General features: G+C 50.7%; 1 protein-coding gene and 2 long non-coding RNA genes across 4 annotated transcripts in view; 2 read left to right on the top strand and 1 right to left on the bottom strand.

Annotated features, from left to right (window-relative positions):
• Nucleotides 1–25263, bottom strand: part of CNDP1 (carnosine dipeptidase 1) — a 34882-nt gene extending 9619 nt beyond the window's left edge. The window contains exons 1-7 of one of the 2 annotated variants that reach the window (XM_004745652.3): nt 22564–25263; nt 10324–10449; nt 7305–7454; nt 6355–6517; nt 5590–5678; nt 3245–3445; nt 2269–2353 (exon numbers count right to left, since the gene is read on the bottom strand). In XM_004745652.3, coding sequence (XP_004745709.1) covers nt 2269–2353; nt 3245–3445; nt 5590–5678; nt 6355–6517; nt 7305–7454; nt 10324–10449; nt 22564–22587 — 838 coding nt within the window. In that variant the 5' untranslated portion in view covers nt 22588–25263. Of the gene's footprint in view, nt 1–2268; nt 2354–3244; nt 3446–5589; nt 5679–6354; nt 6518–7304; nt 7455–10323; nt 10450–13621; nt 13734–22563 lie in introns of those variants that run through there. The other variant, XM_004745653.3, reaches the window with a different exon arrangement.
• Nucleotides 8629–21844, top strand: LOC106005166. Its single transcript, XR_001178350.1, has 3 exons — nt 8629–8672; nt 19916–20105; nt 21537–21844. It is a non-coding gene; the product is annotated as an uncharacterized LOC106005166 (long non-coding RNA).
• LOC106005167 lies at nt 12346–19581 on the top strand. Its single transcript, XR_001178351.2, has 3 exons — nt 12346–12925; nt 13116–17020; nt 19009–19581. It is a non-coding gene; the product is annotated as an uncharacterized LOC106005167 (long non-coding RNA).
• Nucleotides 25264–25328: the final 65 nt, after the last annotated feature.

Below are 25328 nucleotides of genomic sequence, written 5' to 3'. Positions count from 1 at the left end.
TGAGCCAGTTTCCCTGTGCCCCCCCCCCCATGGGGACTCCTGTGACTTTCACACAGCTAGCACTCAATAAAGCTTTATAATCTATTAGAAATCACAGTTATCAGGGCCATAGAGCTGAGGAACTCAGAAGGCAGAGAGATTGGGAACTTGCACAAGGTCACACAGCAGCAGGGGGTTTCCTCACTAATGTGCAGGGCACCTGTCCGCTACAGGGGGAAGACCTGATGGAACCAGCTCTCCTGGGTCATCGTCCCTAACCAGCAGTGACCCCACAGGAAAGCATGGGAGCCAAGACGCTATTGGGGTCAGCAAGCAAAAGTGCTTGTTATCAGTCTGAAGTTCAACCCTAAGTCCTTCGTTCTTTGTACAACACATATGAAAGCCATGCAGATGATCCAATCCCGAATCACTTCATTATGGACTGATTATTTGATTTGTCTCCAAAAATTAAAGAAAGTGAAACCATATGCTTTTCATTCTGTTCATGTTCCTGACCTGATTTTTCCTTGCAGGGCCATATACCATTTGTAGGACTGAATGGAATTCTATGCCTGGGTGAAATCATATAGTCTAAGAGAATGTCGTGCAATGATCATGATTGGGAGAGACTGAAATGCACTGTAAAGATCTGATGATGTCGGGGCACCTGGGTGGCTCAGTGGTTTAAGCCTCTGCCTTCGACTCAAGTCATGATCTCAGGGTCCTGGGATCAAGCCCCACATCAAGCCCCACATCAAGCCCCACATCGAGCCCCACATCAGGCTCTCTGCTCAGCGGGGAGCCTGTTTCCTCCTCTCTCTCTCTGCCTGCCTCTCTGCCTACTTGTGATTTCTCTCTGTCAAATAAATAAATAATATCTTTTTAAAAAATCTGATAAGCCAATCCTAGGGAAGAAAAAATTAGTTCTGGTAAAACAGAAAATTAATTCTTTCACCCCTCACTACCAAATATTGAGTTACATGCTATCTGAATTCTTCTGGAAACATTTTAAACACTTTAAAGGAAAATGGATTGTTGTTCCCAGCATGGGAAATATTGTCAAGATTTACATTTTAGGAGAACTAGATGGCCATAAAGAATAGATAGGTGACAGGCAAATAGAGAAAAAGGACAGGTGGACGGTAGAGCGTTGACACCGGAGCCAGACAACACATAGAGATTTCATTATTTTCTTCGGGGAATGAAGGGGCAAGAAGCTCAACAATTATAGAGATGGTCCTGAAGACCACCCAGCAGGTGGCCTAGGTGCGCTCATGGTGCCCAATCTGAGACTGCCAAGGCCAAGGGGATGCAAGTGAGTGGCCAGAGGTAAAGCCGTGTCAAATAAAGAAAAGAGACTTTTGCTGATCAATCCCCATAGAGGACATGATTTTGGCAGTTTGCCCAAAAGGGGCATGCTGTAATATTTGCATAAAGGAAACCTGCAGGCCAAGGAGACATCCAAGTATTGTGGAGTCTGAAGAATACCAAATTGTGAACATAAAAGGGCAGCGTTCTTGCCAGGATTGCAGAAAGGGGCTCCTCCAAGTGAGGCTCCTGAGGATGAAGCTTCCTTCACCACCGGGATCCAGCCCACATGCAAGCAAGGGCGACAAGATGAATCAAGGCGGTCAGAGAGGGCACACTTGCCCCTCAGCAGAGCACACACGTGCACACAGCTTCCGCCCGGAACTCCAGGCGCTCTACGGGAGGGCATGAGCAGGCAGCAACAAGCAAACCGACGGGGGTCGCTGGGCCACTGGAGGCCACAGAACTGGACGCAAGGAGCCAGGTGGTGCCGCTGTCTTTGGCATCATCTCTGGATGCTTCTCCGGACACCTCTCTCAGCTACTGCCCCTGGGTGTGGCCAGATGTGTCACAATACCCAGTAAAAGAAAGGGGGGTGAGCTGAGGAAGAGCTTCCATCAACGAACAACAGTGATGTGGACTTAATAAGCCCAAGGAACATTTAGCCAAAGTGGGGGAAGCTAAGAACATGGTTTTTCTTCTACTCCACCCTTGCCTGAGTCAAACAGAACCATATTCTAGTAGATCCTTGATGCTTATCCTTGATGAAATGAAGGGGTGCCTGGGTGGCTCAGTCAGTTGAGCGTCCAACTTGTCGTTTCAGCTAAGGTCATGATCTCAGGGTCATGAGAGAGAGACCTGCGTTGGGCTCCACACTCAGTGGGGGTCTGCTTTTCCCTCCCCCCTGCCTCCACCCCACCCTCTCTCTCTCAAATAAATAAATAAATCTTTGAAAAAAAATGAAATGAGATAAGACATTACCAAGAAGAGCAACCAAATCAGCCATTGGTTCGTTGAGGATACCCCCAAAAGTTCCTGAATGAAAATCTTGATCTCTGCACTTCACCTGGAAGACAGGTAAAAGAGAAGACAGGTGATCACCTCTGTGGTTGCTCTGGGGATAGCTTCCATGTGGCCGAGAACAGCCCCACACGATAGCCCTCAGGACTCTGGCGGCTGCCTCCCAGTCACATGACTTAGAGCATCTACCCCTGCCTTGTCTTCATTTCTCATTCTTTCCTGAACCCCCGAAACGGATTTCAGTCCTCAGTTGTTCGTCTCACACAGCTCTGTCTGGGGCCAGCAGCCCCTTCTCCAGGCGGCTGAAGTCTACGTATTCTGCCCATCTATCTCTCACCCCATCTTCTCCTTATTCTTTTCTTGCAGTTCTATTAGTGTCTCCACTAGTGACTTTCTCCCTGCCTCCCATTCTGGAGCTCGGTCCATGGCGCATAAAAAATGAATGGTTCACCATGGAAAGACTTTCTGGTTCTAAATTGCTGTCAGGATGAATAGAAAAGCTAAAGGAAACTGAACTGGATATCGTACTTGGGGATCACAACCACCCAGGACCCACTTTACAGGTAAAGAAACTGAGGTGGTGAGGTCAAGTGTCCGCACGAGGCTGTGCACCATGGGAGTCAGATTCCCATGCAGCCCCGCCATGCCAGTGCCCCCTCCTTCTTCCCTGACCACACAAGCACATGGGGGTCCTGCATGGACCTGTCAGGCAGACCCTGATCAGGCAGTCAGACTCACAAACCCCTGTATCCTCTCCCTCCAGAAAAATGCACACAGCATGGCCACTCCGGTTGGGAGACTTCCTGAATCCCCCAGTCCCTAGACTTCTGGGACCCCCAGGCCATGCCTCCAGCTCAGAACTCTGCTCTCCCAAGAGCTTTCTCTCTTCCCCCCAAGATCCCAGGACAGACTCCTCCCTCCACACCACTGCAAATACCTCTACCCTGAAGTAGCTGTTCCCTCGCGTGCCGTAGGTGAGAGCCGGCTTCCTCTGGCTGAGCCACAGGTTATCTGAAATGACGATGTAGTCGACACCGGAGAAGAACTGGTCCTTCTCCTTTCTGACAAGCTCCTCCAGCCCCACAGAGCCCGCTTCCTCCATCCCTTCAATGACGAATTTGATATTCACAGGGAGATCCTGAATCCAATAAACAACAGAATAAACCATTCAGGCAAAAAAATCACAAGACTTGCCCATTCATCTTTTCAGATCCAGAATTTGTTCGCATGTGACATAAACTCATGAATTATTACATGCATTCAGTGTATGGGTTGTTCATACTCCCATCAGCTCCGTTCACAACAAAGGAGTTGTAACCAAGACAGTGAAGGGGAATATAATGGAAGACCAATGTATATGGCCTCCAGCATGACCCTGATGGGTTCAGCATGAACCCTAAAGGATGATTCAGGGAAGAAATTCCTGCAGGAGAAGCAACACCCTCGCTGTGGAGCTCTGCTAGGCCCCCACAGAGACACGCTTTCTTCCTTCTACCCAAAAGGAACCTTTCAAGAAAGGTTACTAGATTACAAAGCTCTTTTCCATCCTCATAATTCTGAGCATGATAAATGAGAACTCTTTCCTTTGAAAGACTGTCTAATGTTTAAGCCTCAGGATAATTTTTATTTCAAGTATCTGTTATTTTTCAGTTCTGAGTTCAATCTGCCTTTTAAGTTATTCAAAGGCTTTGATCTTGCAGCAAAATGGAACTTGAGTTTTTCTCTAGTTAATATTAGGGCACAGAATAGCTCCTTTAAAATTTTTACAATGTGCTTTCCTCCATTTGGTTTTGATCTTTTTGTATCTTTATAATTTATAACTTCATATCTTTGAGAGCCACATGAAGAAGAGAGGTCAAAGTCTTTTCCTGGAGCATAAAACACACACAGAAGAACTTTAGAAGTAATTTCATACAGATAAATGATGGCACAAACATACTAATTAGTGAGTGGGATTGACTCACCAAAGATTAACAAAGGCAGGACGAGTGGAGGATTATGTATTAGAAAGTAAGTGACCTTCGGTCATTCAGTTGGTTAAGGGCATTTTGGGATAATGATTTGTTCAAATGTATCCCTTGCATAGATTTATTTCTATGTGTCTTAAGAAGTTAAACTAAAGTTCTGAATTATTAATATTTGAAAGCTCTTTATTAACATTTAACTAGAAAACAATTGCTGAGAAGTAGTTGGATAGCTTAAGAATTTTCTGGCAAAACATGATTAATAATATACAAGCCAGAAACCACAATGTGTTGGGGGAGGGGGACAGGCCAGTTGCCAGGCCTGGGTTTTGGTGTCTGCTCTGTCACTGACACACAAGGGCCCTGGGACAAGCCATCTCACCCCTTGGCCACTCAAATCCTTACCTATGCAATGTGGGTATTAATAGTTGTCTGACTTTAGTAAAACGATCCAGTGATGAGAGGGCCTTCAAGTGCTCAGTAAGCGACACAGAGGATGGGAGGGTGGAAGAATGGGGGGCACGAGAAAAGAAGAAACCCCCCTCCATAAAGGACCTCACCCTCACAGGCACCAGGTTCCTCTGTGTGTGATCTCATCGACTCCACTCCAGATTCCTGAAGCAGAAATAACGATTCCTACTTCACAGATTAGGTCAGTGAGGCTCAGAGAGATCAGCTGATTCATCCAAGGGCAGTGAACATTTCTTATGTTTTGTTTGTGATTATGTAGGTTTCAGAGGGGATAGTTAAAAGCAAAGTAGATTTTGGCCTTTATACAGGAAGTTTCTTATAAATATTGCTTTCTCCCTTGGGAGAAAGGGAAGGAGGAGGGGACAGAGGAGGCAGGAAGTTGTCATCATCTTCGTGGTTGTCATCATCGTCATCGCCATCACCTTGTCATCATCATCATCGTCATTGTCATCGTCACTGTTGTCAACCTCATCATCCCAGTCATCATTGTTATCATTGTCCTCATCATCCCTGGCATCGTAACCATCATCGTCATCACTTGTGATTCTACTCATTGTCATTGTCACCATGGTCATCATCGTCCTCATTGTTGTTGTTATCACTGTCATTGCCATGCCCTTCATTGTCACCATCATCGATATCAATACCGATATCGTCATCGTTCTAGTCGTCACTGTTGTCACTGTCTTCATTGCAGTCATCCTCGTCATCGTCATCACCTTCATTATCATCGTGGCCACCACCATCATCATCACATTCATTAGCAACATCATCGTCGTCATCAACACCATTGTCCTCATCGTCACCATGGTCGACATCATCCCTTCCCAAACACCTGGTCACCTACTTCCTCCAGGGATCTGAAGGTGCTCACGGCATTAATCCACGCTAAAACAGGCCCTTTGTTGTCTGTTGCTCCTCGTCCGTAAAGTTTTCCTTTAAAAATGAGGGACGAGTGTTTAGAAAAGCAAGTTGAGTGAGTTAAAAACAAGGGTAGTTTTATGGGTAATCATTTCAACAGTGCTTTCCATTTTCCCAGGCACAGATCTTGCTCCGAGGCCACAAAGTCTGATTCCTGATGTACAAACAGTATGGTCATTAGCTCATCAGATGATATAAACTAATTTGAAATATACAGGTCCCTTTGGCCTCAGTAGGAATTAGATATGTCATCCAAGTTCACTGAAAAGGACCTGAGGATTTGTTGCACAATGTCATGGAACATAGTCTCTCATTTCAAGATTTTATAATTAGTAGAAGAATGAAAAAAGGGTATGTGTGTATCTCCATTAACCTTTTTTCTTCTTTTCTTTAAAGAACATAATTACACTTAGTATTTTAAAAAGGAAAATGTGTGACCTGGACAACTTTTTCCTCCCAAGAACTCCCATGTTGGGAGTTAATTTGCCCAGGGGCACACGTCGTGGGTACATAACTCATAGTTTCTTTCACAAATGAGAAAAAAGCCAGCCTCATTGGACAGCTAGCAGAATATGAGACTGGTAGCATCTTGTCCATTCTTAACAAGAACAGGGAAGGCCTGGAGCTGGGGACAGGAATCACATCTATGATTCCTAAGCCACAAAGAACCCAGTACCGATGCGTCACTTACCATCCACTTCCGTCAGCGTGTAAGGATCTGTGAGCCACCCGTCTTCCTTTCTAGCAGGCTGCACGTCCAAGTGGCCATAGAAGCACACAGTGGGTTTCTTTGGATCATTCCCCAGTTCGGCCAGGATGATGGGAGGTATCGGGAGAGTCTGACCATTAGGCAGCTGGAAACACACACACACACACACACACACACACACACAAACAGATCACATTAAAAAAAATAATAATGTTTAGTTCGCCCAGAAATCCAGACGTGACATTAGGAGTCCTGTTTCTACCCCTGGGTTTTTTGTAGAGCCCACAAATTTTCTCTACTCCTCACTTTATCTGCCTCTAAAATGGGTACCATGGGGCACTTAGTTAAAACACACAAGATAATTAAAATTAAAGTGCTTCCTTGGTGCACAGGGGCAAACAGTAAACTTAATCAAATAAGCTCTCCAATATGAACTCAGACTCAAATGGCTTAAATTAGGTGGACGTGGTCCTTGAAAACACACACCATTTGGAGACACACCCGGGCTGAGGCAGGCAGCACCGGCGCCTACATTAAGGATCGCCATTTGCCCCTGGGACACAGTCATAAGCAGTGACTCTGATCAAAGACTGGAGCCTTTGAGAAAGTGCACCTGAAAGTAAGGGAAAGGGCGGTTTGGGAGAACGGGGCCACATGTGAAGGGGGTGAGGAGTGCAGGGGGTAAGCTGGCCTTTGCTCACCCAGTCCACTTGCCCTCCCCCGCCCCCCAGTCCTGACATGATGAGAAATCAGTGATACCGACTCATCTGGGACCAGATGTCATTTTTTACCCTTATTGGGGATGGAGATTATGGGGGCATTTTTGAGGAGGATCAGATCGGAGTGAGTCGCAGTCTTCCAACACCCAAGGGCAGGCCTGGCCAATGCCCGTGAGAGTGGCAGCTCGTAGAGAGGAGGGAGCCACCCAGCACCTGCTGATCCCCCAAGTCCACGGAGTCCACGCTGGCCCCCAGGCGCCGGAGCTCGTCGGCCGCCAGCGCCATCATTCTGAGGAGCTCTTGCCTGAGGCGGGGCAGGGGCTGCACAGAGTCGCTCTCCACGGCCACCCACTCCTTAAGTGTCTGTAAGGGAAGGTGACAAGGTGATTCGTCTAAGGCAGGGTCAACCACATCAACCACGTCCACTCTAGGTGGTGACTCAAGGGCTGGAGGCACCAAACCACCAGTGCTCGCCACCTGCACCCAAGACGGAGCTGGCCAAGGCGATATTCAAGGGTGACCGCAGATGGGCAGAGACGTCTGCTGCATGAAGAACGGGGCAGGACCGGCCAGGGAGAAGGCTGCCTTCCTGGACACTGGGCCTGTGCCTCCTGGGATCCACCATGTCTGGTTTCTCAGGAACCAGGAGCAGCTGGCTGGCACCCCTCCTCTGGGACCCTGGGTCTCACACAAATGTCCCCGGAGGCCTCTGGAATGTGCAGCTCACTCTGAGTAATCACACAGTGGCCTCGGCTAGGCCACAGAACACTTCCTGACCACCCCTCACATGTTGGGTTTGTGGTCGTCTTCCTCCCCACACCTCCAGAATCCAGTAGGCGGTGTACCCCATGGCCGTGCAGGCAGACAGCCTTGGCTCTTGGCCCGAGTTCCACCCATTTGAGTTGAATGATTTGCGTATGTTCCTCAAGTTTGTAGCCTCGCCTCCCTCTTCTGGCAGTGCTCTCTACCAGCAGGCTATTGCGAGTGTGATGCTGTCACACAGTAAGAAATACCTCTTGGTCTTTATCCTGGGCTCTTGGCCAGAGCACCTACAATCTTTGTAACTTCCTGTGCCATAAAGAGACTCGCTCTCTGTCCAGAGTTCCTAACACAGAGCTCCTAACTCCCTTGGGATTTCCTGGGAGACGGGAGCCTATTTGTTCTAGTGGGCTCCTGGATGAGGGCTGGTCACTGGAAAGACCAAGCCATGGTTAGAAACTTGGGGCTTCCCACCCCCTTCCCCGGGGAGGGAAGAGGGCTAGAGCTGGGTTAATGATCAGTCATGCCCACCTGATGAAGCCTCCATAAGCACCCTGGAAAGTCTGGGGCTCCGAGATCGTCCAGGTTGGTGACTGCAGCCTGGGAAGGTGGCGAGCCCCAACCCCAGCAGGACAGAAGGTGCCTCCAGCCCCTGCCCTATGTGCCTCTTCATCCAGCCACTCATATCTACCCTTCATCGTGTCCTTTATTACATAACAAAGGGCACACGTAATTGTCTTCCTGAGTTCTAGAACTGTTCTAGTAAGTGATAGGACCAGAGCAGAGTTCATAGGAGCCCCGATTTACAGCTGCTTGGAACATGTAAGCCACTGGGGCCTCCCTACCCACGTGCGACTGGCATCCACTACTAGTTGGGGGCGGGGGCAAGAGGGTGACGCTCACACCAGGCAAGTGGTGTCAGAAGGGAGTCAGACTGTGTGATGCCCCTTTGGTGTCCAGAGAACTAGCCAGTTGCTTGATGTGTGGAAAATGCACACGTCTGTCCACAGAGTGAGGGGAGCCGTCCAAGAAAACAAGCATTCCTTCCCGTGAGGATTAGAAAAGATGACGCGCATAAGACTCAGGTCAGTGCCTGGTCCCTAGCAGGCGCTCCGTAGGCATCAGCTAATATTGAATCATTGATAACAATCAAGCATTTCCCATTACTGGGGCTCGAGTTGCTTATACTGGGCTTGGCACCATTTTTATTAAAAACCAAGCGTACTTCGAGTGACTGATCTTAGATTCCCCAACTTACTCCAGTTAGATCTCTGTCCTGGTTGTAGTACTTTCATTTGTATTATGAAGATATTAACCAAACCTAAGGAATGTTGTGTTTCACACCTTAAACTGGAATTTGTAGAGCAGATGCCGGCACATAATCCATAAAGGTAATGGATGGGACCACGTGAGGGTGCTGTGGAAAGGAGCGTTTTGGCTCAAACACCCAAATGACCATATCTCCACGGCATGCTGTCCCTCTCCCCCTGTCTGAGTCCCTGCTCAGGCTTCAAAAACCCAGTAGGCACCATGTCACGTCAATATGCCAATGAGCACGCGGAAGGGTGTCGTGAAGGTCAGGCGCAGGACCAGTGGCCATTCAGCACTGTGTGACAGCGGGAGACACAAACTCTTGACTGTTGCTCACATTGGTAGGGAGCTCCAGTGTACATGTACTCAACACAAATGGCGGGCCACACATGGCATGGGGGTTCGGGGACAAGGTCCCGTGACATGTCACAGAGTCCCCAGGCTGTGGTGGACTCACCCATGTGCCGGTGGACAAGCGGGTCAGCGGAGGAGGAGGGGACTTGCAGGCTGATGGTGGCTGTGCCCCTTCCCTGCCCCCACCTTTCTGCTGCCCAGCCTGCCTCCCCCCTCGCCACCCCCGCCATCTCTTCTCCCCCGAGATGTACGCCCACACCACAGGCAGTTTGCCACGTCGTGAGTTCGGAACGGAGCAGAGGATTATAAGGGAGGAGATAAAGTGCACGTTGCACAAGGACTACAGAAGAGTTTTGACATTGAACTCAGCAGAACTCTGGACCTGAAGCTTGCTGTAGCCAGCCCGTAGTACTCTGGGCTGGTGTCAGCGAGGGGTGGAGTGGGGGATGAGTCTCAGGCAGGCTTTGCCAGAGGAGGGGACCTCAACAAGGGCCCCTCTAAAGCAGGGAGCAGGGGCTCTGATGAGCTCAGCGGGCATCATCACTACACAGACAGCCCAGATCAACACTCTAGGAATGCCGTCTCTAGAAGGAAAGGCTGAAGAGGAATCTCTTCCCGAAACGTAACCAGTAATTATTAGTTTAACTCAGTGAGGAGTCATAGGCATTTTACATGGAATTAAGTTTTCAGGCAAAAAAAAAAAAAAAAAAAAAAAAGCCCCCAAACCGCACCTCCCAGCAAATAAGCATTCAGCCAGCTACCCAGAGGGTATGTCCCACAAGTACCTGATGTGTATCGTTTCTCCTACCTCTACAAACTCATTCTGATGGAGATCGATGTACTGGAAGGCCTTGTCCAACAGCCCAGCGGGCGGCGAGGACGGACAGAACATGCTTCTCTCGAGCAGCAGCAGGGAAGCAAGGACAGAGGACGCCTGGAGTGGGCCACGGGGAGGGACAGCAGAAATAAATACCCAGCTTTGGACTTTCAACCTTCCAAATCATTCAAGAATGCTTGTGCTATGCAATACGGCTGCTTCCAGTCATTGGGACTAACGCAATGAAGGTGGTACAACAGGAAATGCATTTATTGCTTTATCTTCCCTGAAACGCTTCATTTTCAACGTTGAACATTTCAGGAAGACAGAAACTAAGAAAACAAGCTTGTCTTTCAGTGCTGCACTTAGGTTTTGTCTGTCCTGCCATCCTTCCCGTGGGCTCTCGTCCTGAGAAGGCAAGCCGGTGCCTCCACCCCTGGTGACCAGGGCAATATTTGTGAGAGAGAGGAGTGGGAAGCACTTTTCTGTGCAATCGACCAGTTTATTGGAAAAAATACATATATTGTGTAAGGACTCTCTAAAATCTGGTGCGGTCTTGTGGGTTTCTCCTGTTTCTGCAGGCGCAGGACCTGCCAAAGAAACTCAGGAGCCATGCGCTGTGACACAGGACAGGATGCAGGAGGCCATGTAGCCCCTGCAGCCACACTCTCCTGGGAGGCCCGGCCCTATGTCTCCTCTTCCCTGTCTGCTTCCATCCCCTTCCCTGCCCAGCAGACCTCACCCCCCCTCCCTCCCCTGCGGCTGCTCCCCAGCCGTCCCCCATCCCCAAGGTGGGCTCCAGGCTAGGCTCCGAGCAGACCAACCAGGTCCAGAGGAGAGGAGGCCGACCAGGTTCCGAGCTAAACTAGTGCTCGTCTTCCCACCCAGCGCTTCCTTCTGGATTTTTGTACTTTTTACAATAGAACTATTTTAGATGTAGGCTACTCCCTCCCTCCCTGATCCTCCGCTTCCAGGCGCAGGCAGGACCGACCAAGGCCAGGACTGCTGTCTACAGATACACGACTGCGACTCAGCAGTAAGATCCAACGTGACCCAGTTTAAAAGCAAGAAAGGATTTGAAGAGAGGTTTCTCCAAAGAAAATGCACCAGTGGCTTATAAGCACATGAAAAGGTGCTCCACCTTATTAACCACCAGGGAGATGAAAATCACTTCACACCCAGAGAACAGGTAAAAGTCAGGACCCCAGTGACAGGTGGGGTGTGAGGAGAAGGCCGCTTCGTGGCCCGGCCCGGGGATGGTGGCCCAGTCCTCGCCTTCCTCGTGGCAGCTGAGGGGCAGAGTTGATCCAAAGGACTGTCGCCCACAAGCGGATACAAAAAGACGTGGCCACGGCCACACACAAGGGGCTGTCTCTCAGCCACGGAAACAGACGGAGGGCTGACCCATGCCACAGCAGCCACGAGCCTTTAGCATACGGTGCAAAGGGACGGCCGCGGGACACGAGATTCTACAGGGGCTCCCGGCCCGTGTCTGTGAAATGTCCAGAGCAGGCAGATCCCGAGATGGGGGACCTTGCCGCGGAGGGCTGGGTGGATCGGGGGAAACGGGGAGCGAGCGCTGACGGAAAGGGGTTCCTTCTGGGGGGCTGGAACGTTCTGAAACTGTGCCGGCTGCACAGCCCCATAGACTCACAGCCGCCAGAGTGCGCACCTGGGTGAAGTGTAGGGCCTGGGAATTGGGCTGCAATACATCAGCAGAAGCACTCATTCAATAATGAGTCAGGGAAATGTTCACAAAGGACGCAAAAGCGTGGGTAAAACTAAGGTAAAAGGGGACGGCTGGGCCGCTCAGTCGGTTAAGCATCTGCCTTCAGCTCATGTCCTGTGCCCAGGGTCCTGGGATCGAGCCCTGGAGGTGTTGAGCTCCCTGCCGGGCAGGTAGTCTGCTTCCCCCTCGGCCTCTCCCCCTGTTCCTGCTCTCTGTCACTCTCTCAAATACATAAAATCTTAAAAAAAAAAAAAAAAAAAAAAAAAAAGTGTGTGGGGGGGCATGCTCATTGACGAGCGGATTAAGAACTTGGTCCAGTAGATGGTGCCAGCGGGCCGCTGAAGAGCTCCCCTCGCCTTCTATTCTGCGAGGAAGCAGCCAGGCTTGGTGGCAGCAGAGCCAAAAAGCCAAAGGTTTCAAACAAATCTGGAGGAAATGAGCCTCAGACCCACAGTGGCAGGCAGATAGAGCTGTGGGCACCCAGGACAAGCCCTCTGAAATGCAATAGGCTGATTGTTTGCAGAGGATGCACCTAAATCAATATTTGAACTCTTATTATTCCTTCGTTCAATTTCCATTAAAAATTATTCGCCGCTCCTCTCTGATAAAAAATAACAAGGGGAATTTGAGGAAGAAAATGGAGCCGAGGCAGAGAAGGAAAACGGCGCCGGCAAGGACCGAGAATATTTCCAGTCTCAGTGGGAACCGCCTCCCCAGCAGGAGCTGCAGGCCAAGGACTGCTCTTCCAGAAAGACGGTCCTGCACCCCCTGCACTCCCTCCCTCCCTCCCGGCAGAGCACAGGGAGCTCTGCCATCCGTTCACGCCACAGAATTCTGGAGCTGCGGAAAGGTGCCCGAGAACGGGTAGGTGAAGCACGGGTCGGAGCGGAACCAGGAAGGCCCGGGCTTCCCTGTGTTCTGGGGAAGAGCAGGGGCCGTCCCCGAGGAAAGCTCGCTTGCTCCCCAGGCTTCTGCTAATTCCAGCTGGTTGTTCCCTGACTTGGAACAAGCGCCCTGTGCTGAATCTCAGTTTTAAACACTTTTACATTTTCAGACCTCTTCAAGTCATGCCCAGGTCTGCGGTGTAACCGGCCCCGGGCCCCAGGCTGGCTGCTCCTCCTTGGAGGCTCGCTCTCCCTCCCCCAAGCTGCTGCCTGAGTCCTGGGCCTGTCTTCCCTGCGCTCTCCCCCAGCTCTGAACACGACTGGACAAAGTCAGGTGCTCCGTGTGCTTAGCGGATGGCAGCCTTGAAACCACCACGGGCTGCCTTCAGCAAGGTCCCCCCCCCCCCCCCCAAGAATAGCAGGTGCCCTAAAAGGGGCTGGGAATGGGGTAAAAGCTGTTGATGAAACCACTCCCTCCCTATCTGCTATTGCTGGTGGATTTTGATGTCGACTAGAATAAACAATAGAAAATGAAAACGCTGTTGCCTCCCAGCCCAGACAGCCCCGGCCAAGCTGGCTTCCTTCCCCACGCACGCAACGGCCGGCGGCCAAACCTTTTCCGCCTGTAAGAAACCTCAGTGCCAGCAGCGACTTGCCCACCAAGAATTCCACTCACCGAGTCTTCCGGAGTCCGCGTGACTGTCTTACAGAGGCTGTTCTGTCCTGTGCCTGCTTTGATAAAATTGTTATCACCCAGAAAAAAAGCTTTATTCACCTACTTTATCTCACCATGACAGGATTAAAAATAAAATCCCCAACCCCAAACCAGGCTTTCCTGACCTAACCAGGTAAACTGCCCCGCAGGCGCTGCACTGAAGATTAACTAACTCTGCCCCCAGAAGCCTGATCAGGCTCTGGGGCGTGGCTTTCAGAGGGAGCCTGGAGGCAGTCTGGGATGAAGGAGACGGTTTCCAGGAGCAGAACTCCCCCCAAAGTCCCCCAAACAGCCAGTTTCTCCACCAGAGCCAGCCAGAAACCAGAGGGTAGAGGAGGAGCCGGGTGCGGTCATGGGGCACGGGTGGCACGGGGCAGGCTTCCTGCCCTGGGTCCCTGCGGAGGCCTGGGGTCCTGGACGAGGCACCTGGCTATCCTGGAGCCCGAGGCTCCCGGCACAGTGCTCCATCCTTGGGGGCATGACAAGCTGCTCTCGACTGCAGGGGTGCATGTTCTCTCCCTGCCTCTGGGCTTCGCCCCACGCAGGCCGCAGGGAAGGGGAAAGCAGGCATCGCCTGCAGTGATGTCACCTCAGGGAGGCCTCTTGTGACATTTTCAGTCCCTCCAGTCCAGCCAGGGATCTGGGCCTGTCCAGACATCAGCCAGAGAGGCTGCCCTGTCGTGCGCCACTTCTGAAGCCTGCTGTCCTCAGGAACCGGCCTGTTCATAGCACCACAGCAAAGGGCCAGAGAAAGGGCTGGAGGGAGCCAGAGGCTTTGCAGGTGCACGGCTTCGCGAAAGTCACACCCTGAAAGGTGCTGCACCCTGACAGCAGTATCCCTGCGTGGAGCTGAGAATTTCCTCAGAGGCAAGAACCCAGACCCAGGCACAGCCCTCAACACTGGGGTGAAGGGTGTGAACCCCTAGTCATCCGTGGTGCTGTGCCCGGCTAGGCCAGCATCCTATCTCAAGATCTCCCAGCCGTGCTGAGACAGGAGCCACTGTCCCCTCCTTCTTCCCTTCAGTCTCATTTGATGGACTTTTCGTCCAAGTGTTAAGATCTAATCCACCTGTGGGAGAGACTGCCCGATCTCAGGGCACAGCCGGTGAAATCGGGGTTCTGGCAGCAGCGGAAGAGAGAAGCATCTGGAAGTTCCAGCAGGAGGCGGAGGGAGAGAGGGTATGAGGGTGGTGGGCACAGGGGCGCCCAGGAGACCCAGGTGGCCCAGGAGCCACACAGACACAGACCAGGGAGCACAGAGGTGCTCAGGGAGTCAGGCAGTTTGGAGGGACTTTCTTTCTTCTCCTAGAAACCTGCAATTGCCTCCATACTCTTAAGTGTCATAAAGCTCTCAACTCACAAAGAACTCAGTTTGACTTCAGAGCATGGGTTTTCCTTGCCCTTCAGGACTGGGCGTCAAGTCCAGGTGTAAAGGGAGGCTAAGCCGAGCCGCCTCCTGGAAGTGTACTCCCACAGGCGGCTTTTTGGGTGTGAACAGAACATTCCCCAGATGAACGTGTGGGAGCAAGGGCAGGCTGAGGAAAGGGCAGGAACGTCTCCAGCCCACCTACTAGTTCCCTGGGACCGCCGGAACGTCCCACAGACCGGGGGCTTAGAACCCCAGGACCGGGCCCTCTCACGGTTCTGCAGGTCGGGGGTTGGACGTCGCTCTGGAGGCTCCAGGGGGTCCTTTCTTGCCTCTTCTCAACTGTGCGGGGGCGGCCGGCCCGGGGCCACTCGCGGGTGCACGACTCTGATCTGTGCCTCCAGCTTCACTCAGTCCTGCCTGGGTGTCTCTGTGTCCTCTCTCTTTTCAGAGGGACATTGGCAGCGGCGTTAGGGTCCACCCCACTCCAGTATGACCTCATTTTAGCTGATTATATCTGCAAAGACCCTACTTGCAAATAAGTTCCCATCCTGAGGGTCCAGGTGGACATGAATTTCGACTCAGCACACCCTGCGCTTTATTTTCTCTACCTCATACTCTGTGGCGTGGTCGCTTAGCCCCCGGCTTGCTTGAGGGCTAGGGCTTTTGCCTCCCTTTTCTCCATATCCCAAAGTGCCTGATGCAGAACCAGACCCCAGCCAGCTCTCAGCGAACAATCACACCCACAGTCCTCCTGATCTGCATTGACGTCACAACTTCCATGTCAACGCTGTGTAGAAAAAGCAAGATCGGCCGCTCATAGATGTGTTTCAGCTGTAACATGGAGAAGGGGAATGGAAATGTAAATTTGGGCTGATCCTGTTCCCTCCCGGCAAGCTGCAGAGTCTGCACAGTCTCCCGCAAACCCACACCTGGATTTATTCCTCCTCCTGCAAGAGGCTCTCCTGGTGTCCGCCCACGATCGCAGCCTTGCCCCCAGTCCAAGTTGTGCATGGCACAGCACACACCAGCTGCTGCACCCCTGCTGGGCCGCCCCCCGCCGTGCACACAGGGCACCTCCCCGCTGAGTGTCCTCACGAAGGCCTACCTGCACCCTCCTCCCCTAAGGGACCCTTACTCCTCAGCTTCGCTGGGTGTGTGTGACATGCTGATGCTCTGTCCTCAGCAGCCCTTAGCAAACTGGGTCTTCGTTTATTCTGTTAAATTCTCCTCCGTCCCAGCCCTGTTCCTCCGCCACTCCCTTGACTCTCTTTCTCCAGCTACAACCGCAGTCGATGGCCGGTCTGTGCCCTCCAGGCGTCGCAGCTTCACTTCTTTCTTCCTCTGCTTTCCGCTCTGCTCCCGGACTCTCCGCTCTGCTCCTGGACTCTCTGCTCTGCTCCTGGACTCCGTGTTTTGCAGGCGATTAGGTCTCTCTTGGGGACCAGTTATGCATTTACCTGAACTCCCGAGTTTCTCCAATGAGTAATTTCCATTGTCGGGACTTCTAACTTGTGTTTCATATCTGTCTGTTTTCCACTCATAAATACCATCCGCACACGATCACTGATCTCTTGAAGAATTCAAACACACAGCATTTGCATCCATTTTAAATGTGTTCTACTGTTTGTGCTTCAGAGGACATAAACTCACTTCTCAGTCGATGTGGACTTTCTTGCTGTGAGTCTTCCGTATTCAGGAGTTTCACTAGCAGGCCCACTTGAATGACTGCTCTTTTATTCTCCTTCTCCGGAATCATTCCTGCCTAGGACTGTCATGGTTGCCTCTAGTGGCTGCTTCAGGATGCCTGGTCCAGGATCTGGTCTTAAGCTGGTGGCTCGGCGTTCCTAAACTGCAGGCAGTGGGGCTGGGACGTGTCCCCAGCAGGCGCCTCTGCAGTGGTGCTGGCTCCAGCCGCCCTCCCAGCCTGGGCGCTTTGGGCCCCATCACCCCGCGAGAGTCTCACTCAGCAGCTTCAGCTCCTGCTCCCCTCAGTAAGTTCTGTTTTGTTCTGCTCAGTAGGAATATTTATTATGTTTCTGAGACTCTGTCTTCTCAATTAAAAACTTAAAAGCACATGTAGTCGGGGTATCTGAGGTGGATGGGAATGCTGGTCAGAAGTCCCGGCAGTGATTTCCCTTCCTCGACGGCAAGGGCTCCCCAGCCTCAGTGCGCAGGGTCCGCACGCAGGCTCATGTGGAACACACCTCGCCACAGGCTTCCCCAAATCCAGGGGGAACAGGATTCGCAGGAAGACAATCCCTGAAAAGCCGTGTGCTCCAATTATGGTGCCTTAAAAGGCATAAACATTCATGTCCTGGATACCTTCCGCTTCCAAGACGAGGACATGGGATCTATCAATGACTATGGGCCCAGCACCATGAGTTCAGGATCTAAACCAAGGTGTGCGTCAGTAAGGGCTTGGGGCTTGGTCCCGTGGCCCTTGACTAGTGCTCCTGCAGAGACACCGGACTGTGAGCAGTACAAGGTGTGTAGTTAGGTAACAAGGTGCCCAAGCAAACTGGAAAGCTGCGATCTCTTAGCACAGCAGGCTTGGGGAGCCCTGGGCACTGGCGATGCTCCTCAGCCTACACTCTGGGGGAGGTCCCACCCGTGGACTCTCCCCCTCCACCTCTGCACACTCCCCCTCGCTTCTCTCCCTTCACAAGTTCCCCACACCCTCAGGATGTGCTGTACCTCATTCCTTCAGGGGAAGACAGGGATCAATGCCCCCAATTTTATGTGCCAGTGGCTGCTGAAGTTGACTGTGGTCCTTTTCAGTGCCATGCGTAGTCTGAAAAGGCACCTCTGTTCCAGCCAGGGAGCTTCTGAATGGGGAGGAGAGTCATCACTTGAAAGAGCAATTGAGATGCAGGACACTTGAGGAATTATGGGGGCAGTGGGGAGAGGTGCTTTGGGGACAAGAGTCGTTACACCCAGGTGTGCTGGAATGACTACTATCCTGTGCACAGGGCTGGGAGGGGTTGGGGCGGAGCTATCCTTCTGGTTCACTTCCTCCCGCAGCACTTTCTGTCCCAAATTAGTGAGACTAAACTTAAAACAGCTTGTCTGGGCACTATCTCATAAGCAATCCCCCCGCATGGTCACTGAGGCAGGAGCTCTGTGGGATGCCCCGACAGCGGGACTGTGTCAGGACCCGTACCCCTACCTCCACTCCGCTCCCAGATGCAACCCCAGCAGTGCTCAGGTTTATCAAATATGTCTGCTGACAAAGTTTCCAGAATCTTTTTGGTAACTTGAAACCTTAAAATTTATACTAAGCTAAATGATACTCATTAAATATCCAGACTATTTCTAAATAAAATACTGAAACAATTTATAAACATAAATTTTAAACATAAATTTATCTGGGTTTGGCTTCTTATCACAGAGAGACAAAAGATGGATGAGTCTGTTGGTAAATATATTCTTTTGCCACATTGAAAGTCAGCTGTACTATAAGGAAGCACAGGCCGGTAAGAATGTGACATGAGATTCACACAGCTACTGAACTACAGAATCCGTGTGCAACAGCCAGCTCACAACTCTGACTGGTGTTTGCCAGATATCAAAGCTACAAGGGTTAAGAATTCTAATCTACATACAGTAAGTGAAACTGCTGAGAGCAATTAGGATTAAGAAAGAAACCCTATACACAAAGAACACAAGGAAAGTAAGATATGTTCTTGGTTAAAAAAAAAAAAAAGGAATATAAGGCGTGAAGATGTATTCTTACTAAAAGAAAAGAAATTCTGTCCTAGTTTAGGGTTATCTAAAGTTTTTCGTTTCAAAATTTAAAAAACAGGAAAATAAAAAATAAAAAAAAACAAGTATCAAAAGTTGGGAAAAAAGAAAGAAAACGCTATGTTGTGTGGTGAAACTGGAGAAAAGTAAATGAATTTATTATAAGTTTTTTTTAAGTTTTATTATCACGAGTGTGACTATGTAAAACTACAACTGAATATTCTTTCTCGATTCAAAGAACAAGATCTTCTTGGATTATTATGAAAGACCGCTCGTCACATGTTGAGCAATCTGCCCAGAAAATAAAGATTATGTGTCTTATCAAAATAACCTGTACTGCACGTTGCCCTCGTCAGGTCTTTGATCACTTAAGAATGCTAAGTCTTTTCAATATGGAAAGAACTAAAGCGTTTCTCCTTCCTCTTCTTCCTCCTTCCCCGCAAACTATGTGACTTCCTGATTTGCCCTTGAAATGTTTAAATTGTCACTCTGGTTGAATAGAAAACCAAATATTATTTCACATGAACACTGATTTTATTTAATCAGGTTTTAAACCTCTGGATATTTTTGAAAACTTAAAGAAGTCAAATTCTAAATGAAAACTTTGACTAAGACCCAATTTGGGGATTTTTACAGAGGGTCCCTGGACAATTTCAAATATTGGGAGTGATATTAACTATAATTAACTAAATTATAATTAGGTCTATGGTAAGTTAAATTACATGAGAAGCACTATCAAACAAAAGTGATGTTTAGAGGCACCTGGGTGGCTCAGTGGGTTGGGCCACTGCCTTCGGCTCAGGTCGTGATTTCGGGGTCCTGGGATGGAGTCCCGTGTTGGGCTCTCTGCTCGGCAGGGAGCCTGCTTCCCTCTCTCTCTCTCTCTGCCTACCTCTCTGCCTACTTGTGATCTCTCTCTGTCAAATAAATAAATAAATAAATAAATCTTTAAAAAAAAAAAAAAGTGATGTTTAACTTTCTTCAGGTTGTATTTGTATGGTTACTAATATAAGTATTTCAAACATTGCATAAAGGTTCTAGAAATCTGTCCATGTTTTTACTGTACATGGAATCCATCACAATCCCAACATTTAATTTGAAATGCCATGTGCCTCAGAAATAACCACATTTCCTTTTCGCTTCAGTCAGTTTGAAACGAGCTTTCGAACATGGTTAGCCACGACCCTTTTCCAGTCTTTGTCACTGGCAGGCACTGCCTCACTCTGGTTCTTCTCCCAGAGTCTCCGTCAGCAGCAGCAGCAAAAGGACGCTCCGCCGAGACGTCGCCGGAGGAGCTCCGCGACCCTGCCACACGGCTGGGCGCGCATTCCCAGGGTAAGGAAGGGCTGATGCAATCACAAAACTTCTAACCCAGAATCAAACAAAGCAAAACTTGACTACAAGAAACTGGAGGAACTGAGGAGCATGACTGCCATTTTTTCAACTTTTTGGTTGAAATAATGCTGATTCCTTTAAGATTTAAGGAAATCCTTTTTTTTTCTTTTCTTAAGCTATCTTTACCTTACAGTGATCTGATAAATCATCTCTATAAACAGAATCGAGACACTTATGCTTTTCTCCCTGCCTGATCCCTCCAGATTTGTAAATTCTTACTGGGCGCTCTTATTTTCACCGCACGATAATTCACATATCTGTGCCTATATATTTTACGTATAGGCAAATGCGTACATTAAATAGGAATCTGTCCTCCTCATAAGAGAATATCGTTTAAAACACTGATTACCAAGACCTTGACTGGAAGGCCGTATTTGAGAACACTGTGCATAGAATCAGATATGTCCAGTTTGAAAGAACTAAAATGGACTTTCCCAAACCAGTAAAGCACCCCCAAGCCAGCCTGGTCCCTTGCTTACAGGGTTTCTAGCCTGACAGGTGAGGAAGGATGGACACTTTCTGGCAGACCCAGGAGACTTCATATATGAATACCGTATAGTTCCATTTATATGTGGAATCTGAAAACCAAAACAAAGGCACAAACAAAAAAACCAGACTTTAAACCAGAGAACCAACTGGTGGTTGCCAGAGGGGAGGGGGGGATGGGTGAAATTTATAAAAGGGATTAAGAGGTATAAACTTCCAGTTACAAAATGAATAAGTGACAGATGAAAAGTACAGCATAAACCAGAATAATCAATACCACCGTAATAACCCTAGTGATTATGCTTATCATAGGGAGCACTGAGCAGTACCTAGGGCTGCTGAATCATTACATTGTATACTTGAAAATAACACTGCATGCTATATCCAATAAAAGAATTATTAGTTTAAAATAGATATTGGGGAGCCTCAAGAAGGGAGGGATTCGCCCAGATCTATGGGTACTTGGAGATGAAGAATGATGGCCAGTCCTGGACTTGACTTTCTGGTCTAGAGAGATTTTAAAAGTCTGAGATTATTTAAAGTTCTAGTGAAGCAGACTTAAAAAGAGCCTATGACCAATCGCAGTTCTTGCTGCATGCACTTCCATAAATAAGCAGGCCAAGTGTAATGCTACTAGACTTACTTCACGAATGAATTAATCCTACTGTGACATCTGCTAGAAATGCAGGTGATGGCGGAGAGAATATTGTGTGGAAGACCCGCCATCAGGCCCTCGCCCTATCCACAGTTACCCACTATAAACCAGGCTGGGTCCCCAATTCTTGTCCCTCCAATAAGTAGCTACAACTCTCCAAACTAATGTTTCCAATTTTCACCCGCCCTCTGACTTGGAATCACTAACTCAAACTTCCCTTTCTCCCAAAGCCCTGCAAACTGAAGACAGACAACCTGATACAGACTTCGAGAATCCACGGCAGTGGTGTGTGCACAGACACCTTTTCCTGCCTGCGGCTATGCGGGACCACAAAGGAAGTTGACCAGAACACCCAGAGCTGTCAGCAGAGTCACCCCAACTGCAAAGCAGGAATTCATCAGAATCACACCCACTGCTCCACCAGCTCCGATGCTCCAAAGCCAGCATCCTGGAAAATCTCATCTGATTGCCCTCTACACTCAAAAGCGGAATTTAGAGTTTGCTGGAATCATAAATTTTTATTTTTGTTTCCTTAGAAGTGCTTTCTCTTGAACAGCTGCCTGCCTGGCCTATCAGGAGTCCTAAAAGAGATCCAAGCAGATGTGGGGCTGCCCGGGGCTGGAGGCAGGGACCAGGATATAGGGAAGTCATTGTTCAGGTGACGGGACTTCTTTAACGAGCTCGTGAAAACATCCTAAAATCAACTGTGGTGATGGTCACACGTATCTGTGGATACACGAAAAATCACTGAATGACACCCATAAAATGCAGATTCCTGGGCCCCCACCCCAAACTAGGCCCGCAGACGGTGAGGGCGGCGGGGAGAGTTGGGGGCTTAAGAAAGGCACATCCACCGTCTTCCCCTACAGGTGGCACCTTGCCTTCTGCCTTCAACGGCTAGGAACACTCAGTAGGAACATGCTTTCGGTGGAAGGAAAAGAGGACAGAAAAGCGCCCGCACAGTCCCAGCTCCCCCGCCTGGAGCAGCTGCTGGGCCTCATCCACGCCCATGGCAGGCTCCACCGCTCCCCGCACAACCGCATGCCGGGCGCTGCGGAAGCCCTGGAGAACCTTCCACACACTCCCTCCCCGCAGGGAGACCGGGAGCACCTAGGAACATTTTGGGGGCCGCATCGCAAGGGCCCCGTGGGCATCCGCCCGACCCGCCTGCCGCACTGGTGCCATGCACAGACTCCTTAGGCAAACGAGGTCTAGCGCTCTGGACCCAGGACTCTGGTCATCAGAGGGTCTACTCACCACTCTTCCAAGTTTGGGATCCATTGGGCTGGCGTCTGTAGCCTCTAGCAATTTCCCTGGACCTCAAAGGAAAGGGGAGGAGACGGTCTTATCCAGGTCCTCAGCGGCTGTATTCACGACTTCTGGGCACACTGCTTGCCTGTGCCCCCGCCCCTGTCCCAGGACAGTCAGGCAGACAAGGCTGCTACAGTGGACCATTCACATTTGGAAAACAAAGATGCTTCAGAGACACTCATTCAGTGTGCAGGCCCAGGAAGAGACAATGCATCTCATACGCACAGATAATGGGATGAGGCAGTGGCCTGGAAGTCATCTGATGTCACTGAAGGCCAGCAGGGCAGCTCCGGCTGCATCAACAGATGCTCCTTGGAGCGCACATGGAGGAGTGGCCCTCAAGGGGAAGCAACTGTGTGTGCCCAAGGCCAGCAGAGATGAGACAGAAGCAACAGGAGCACAGCCTATGACCTGAGGGCAGGTGTAGAGCCTCTGCTCTGTCTTCGGAGGCCCTTGTGACAAAAGCTACACGTGAGCTCGACCGGCATTTAGGCGCGTGTTAGCCTGCCCAGGCTGCGGTAGATATGCCATGGACTGGGGGAGGCTTAAACCACAGAAATCTATTGTCCCCCAATTCCGAAGCCTGGAAGCCCAAAATTGGGGTGTTGGGAGGATTGGTGCCTTCTATGGGCTGAGGGAGAACCTCTTCCTGGCCTCTTCCAGTTGCCGGGCGGTTGGTATTCCTCACCCTGCGAACACACCACCCGATCTCCACCTTCATCCTCACATGCCCTCCCCCCGTGTGTGTGTCTGTGTCCAAATGTCCCCCTTCCGCGAGGACATCAGTCATGTTGGATTAGGGCCGGCCCTACTCCTGTGTGGCCTTGTCATAATTAATTGCATCTGCAAGGACCCTATATCCTAGTAAGATCACATTCTGAGATACTGAGAGTTAGGACTTCAAGTTATACACTTGGGGGCTGGGGGAGACACAGTTCCACCGCTAATGGGCTGTTTCCAAATCACCTAGAGAGATCTTTCCAAACACACCAGGCTGTGAATCCGGATCTCCAAGGGTTATCGTGGGCAGGGCTGATCCCTGATCTCTCCCACATGCACAGGTGGGACCACAGGACCGTGTCCACTACACCTGGGTCAAAGTTCCGTCTAGAGTAGGCTTTGGCCATGACCCCGTTCTCCAAGGAACTTTTCTTCTTCCTAAATGACTGTTCAAGGTGTGCACTGAAGCCGCCTCTCCACAAAGGCTATTTCAAAGAAGAGGCCAGCGGAATTCTGCAAACCATTTTTTTATGCAGCATTCCTACAGGGGCCATCGTCCTAGGCCACAGAGTAAGATTCTCCTAAACACAGGTGATTTATGAACCTTGCCGTGAACTTGAAAGGAACAGACGGTACTGGGCTCTCTTGAGAGCCCAGATTGGCCCACTGTCACATGTTGACAGGAAACGGTGCAAAGCCAAAGAAAGGACGCTGTGAATGGCACTGGATCAGGCTCGTCTCCTGACCCCATGCAGCAGCTCCCCGAAGCCGGAGGATGCCACCATTACAGTTTTCTCCGAGTGAGTTTACAAGGGTTCTCCGTGAGTCCTTCCCCATCTGAGGCTATGCAGTCTTTCTCTCCGATGGCCTTGGGACGAACGTCATGGCAGAATCACGGTGCGATTCCCAGTGTGTCTTCCCTGACCCAAGGAGCGATGGCACCGGAAGCCGGGCCCATTTCCTGCGCGCACCCCCCGCCCCCGCCGTGCGGTCAGGAGCGGCCACGTGACCTCCCGAGAGTGAGAGGCCGCACAGGGACCTGGGCCTGGCCTGCACTGCGCTGAGATGCGGCGCGGGCCGCTGGAACTGGAACGGCCACTGCGGAGCAGGAGACGACCCAGAGCAGAGACCAGGCCCGGGGGACGGAGGAGCTGCCGCGCCAGCCCAGCCTACTTGCGCGGGCTTGACAAGGAGAAACACGTTAACGGCCACAGCCACAGCCACAAAGGCTTCAGTCACAGTGGCCTATGTCCTCACTAATGCACATAATTCAGGATTCTGACATGTCTGTCATCTTTTCCTGGCGCCGTTCCTGAAAGTGACAAGAGCGGAACAAACTTGCATTTGCCTCCAGCATGTGGAGACACTCAAGTTCCTTCAGGTGGGAAAGGCTCCTCTGAGCTGGTCTTCTGGGTCGAGGACGTGGCCTGCTGAGTTCTGCCTTCCTCTGCAGGAGACCGGGCGGCTGTACTTCGGTCGGGGGCCAGCTGCCCACAGGGGAGTGGCGGCACAGGGCGAGCTTTGGATTCTGCACGTCCGAGCCCACCCCCGGCACAAAGCAGCTTTGGCAATGCTTCGTGACAAGAGTGCAGTCTCGTCCACGCTGCACGACTCTACGCCCTGATTAGGAACCAGAGTGGAGGTGCAAAGAACCCAAGCGTGGTGGCTCGGAGGACTAAGCCACACGAGTGTCCCCGGTGAACGAGTGGTGTTGGATGGGGGAGGGCTGGGGAGGCTGGGAGGAAGCTGAAGAGGCTGCAGGGGACAGGGGCTTCCAAACACACTGCAGAGAACCCAGGGCTCTCAGAACCACTTCCCTGTCACCATCCTGCCTCATTCAGTGTTGGGTAGGAGGACCGAGGGACAAGCACCACCACTCTGCCTTTCCTTGTGTGCGCTGGGGAGAGAAGGCAGGTGCCGGGCCCTCCCCGCCCCTCCAATGCCCCCCACAAAGGACAGGGTACCCCACAGTGAGTCCGATGGGCAGGAAC

The sequence above is a fragment of the Mustela putorius genome, unplaced genomic scaffold, assembly GCF_011764305.1.
Source record: "Mustela putorius furo isolate JIRA1106 unplaced genomic scaffold, ASM1176430v1.1 tig00000835_pilon_pilon_pilon, whole genome shotgun sequence".
Lineage (NCBI taxonomy): Eukaryota > Metazoa > Chordata > Mammalia > Carnivora > Mustelidae > Mustela > Mustela putorius.
Note: the sequence above shows the minus strand (reverse complement) of the source record. Positions and strands in the feature narration are given on the sequence as shown.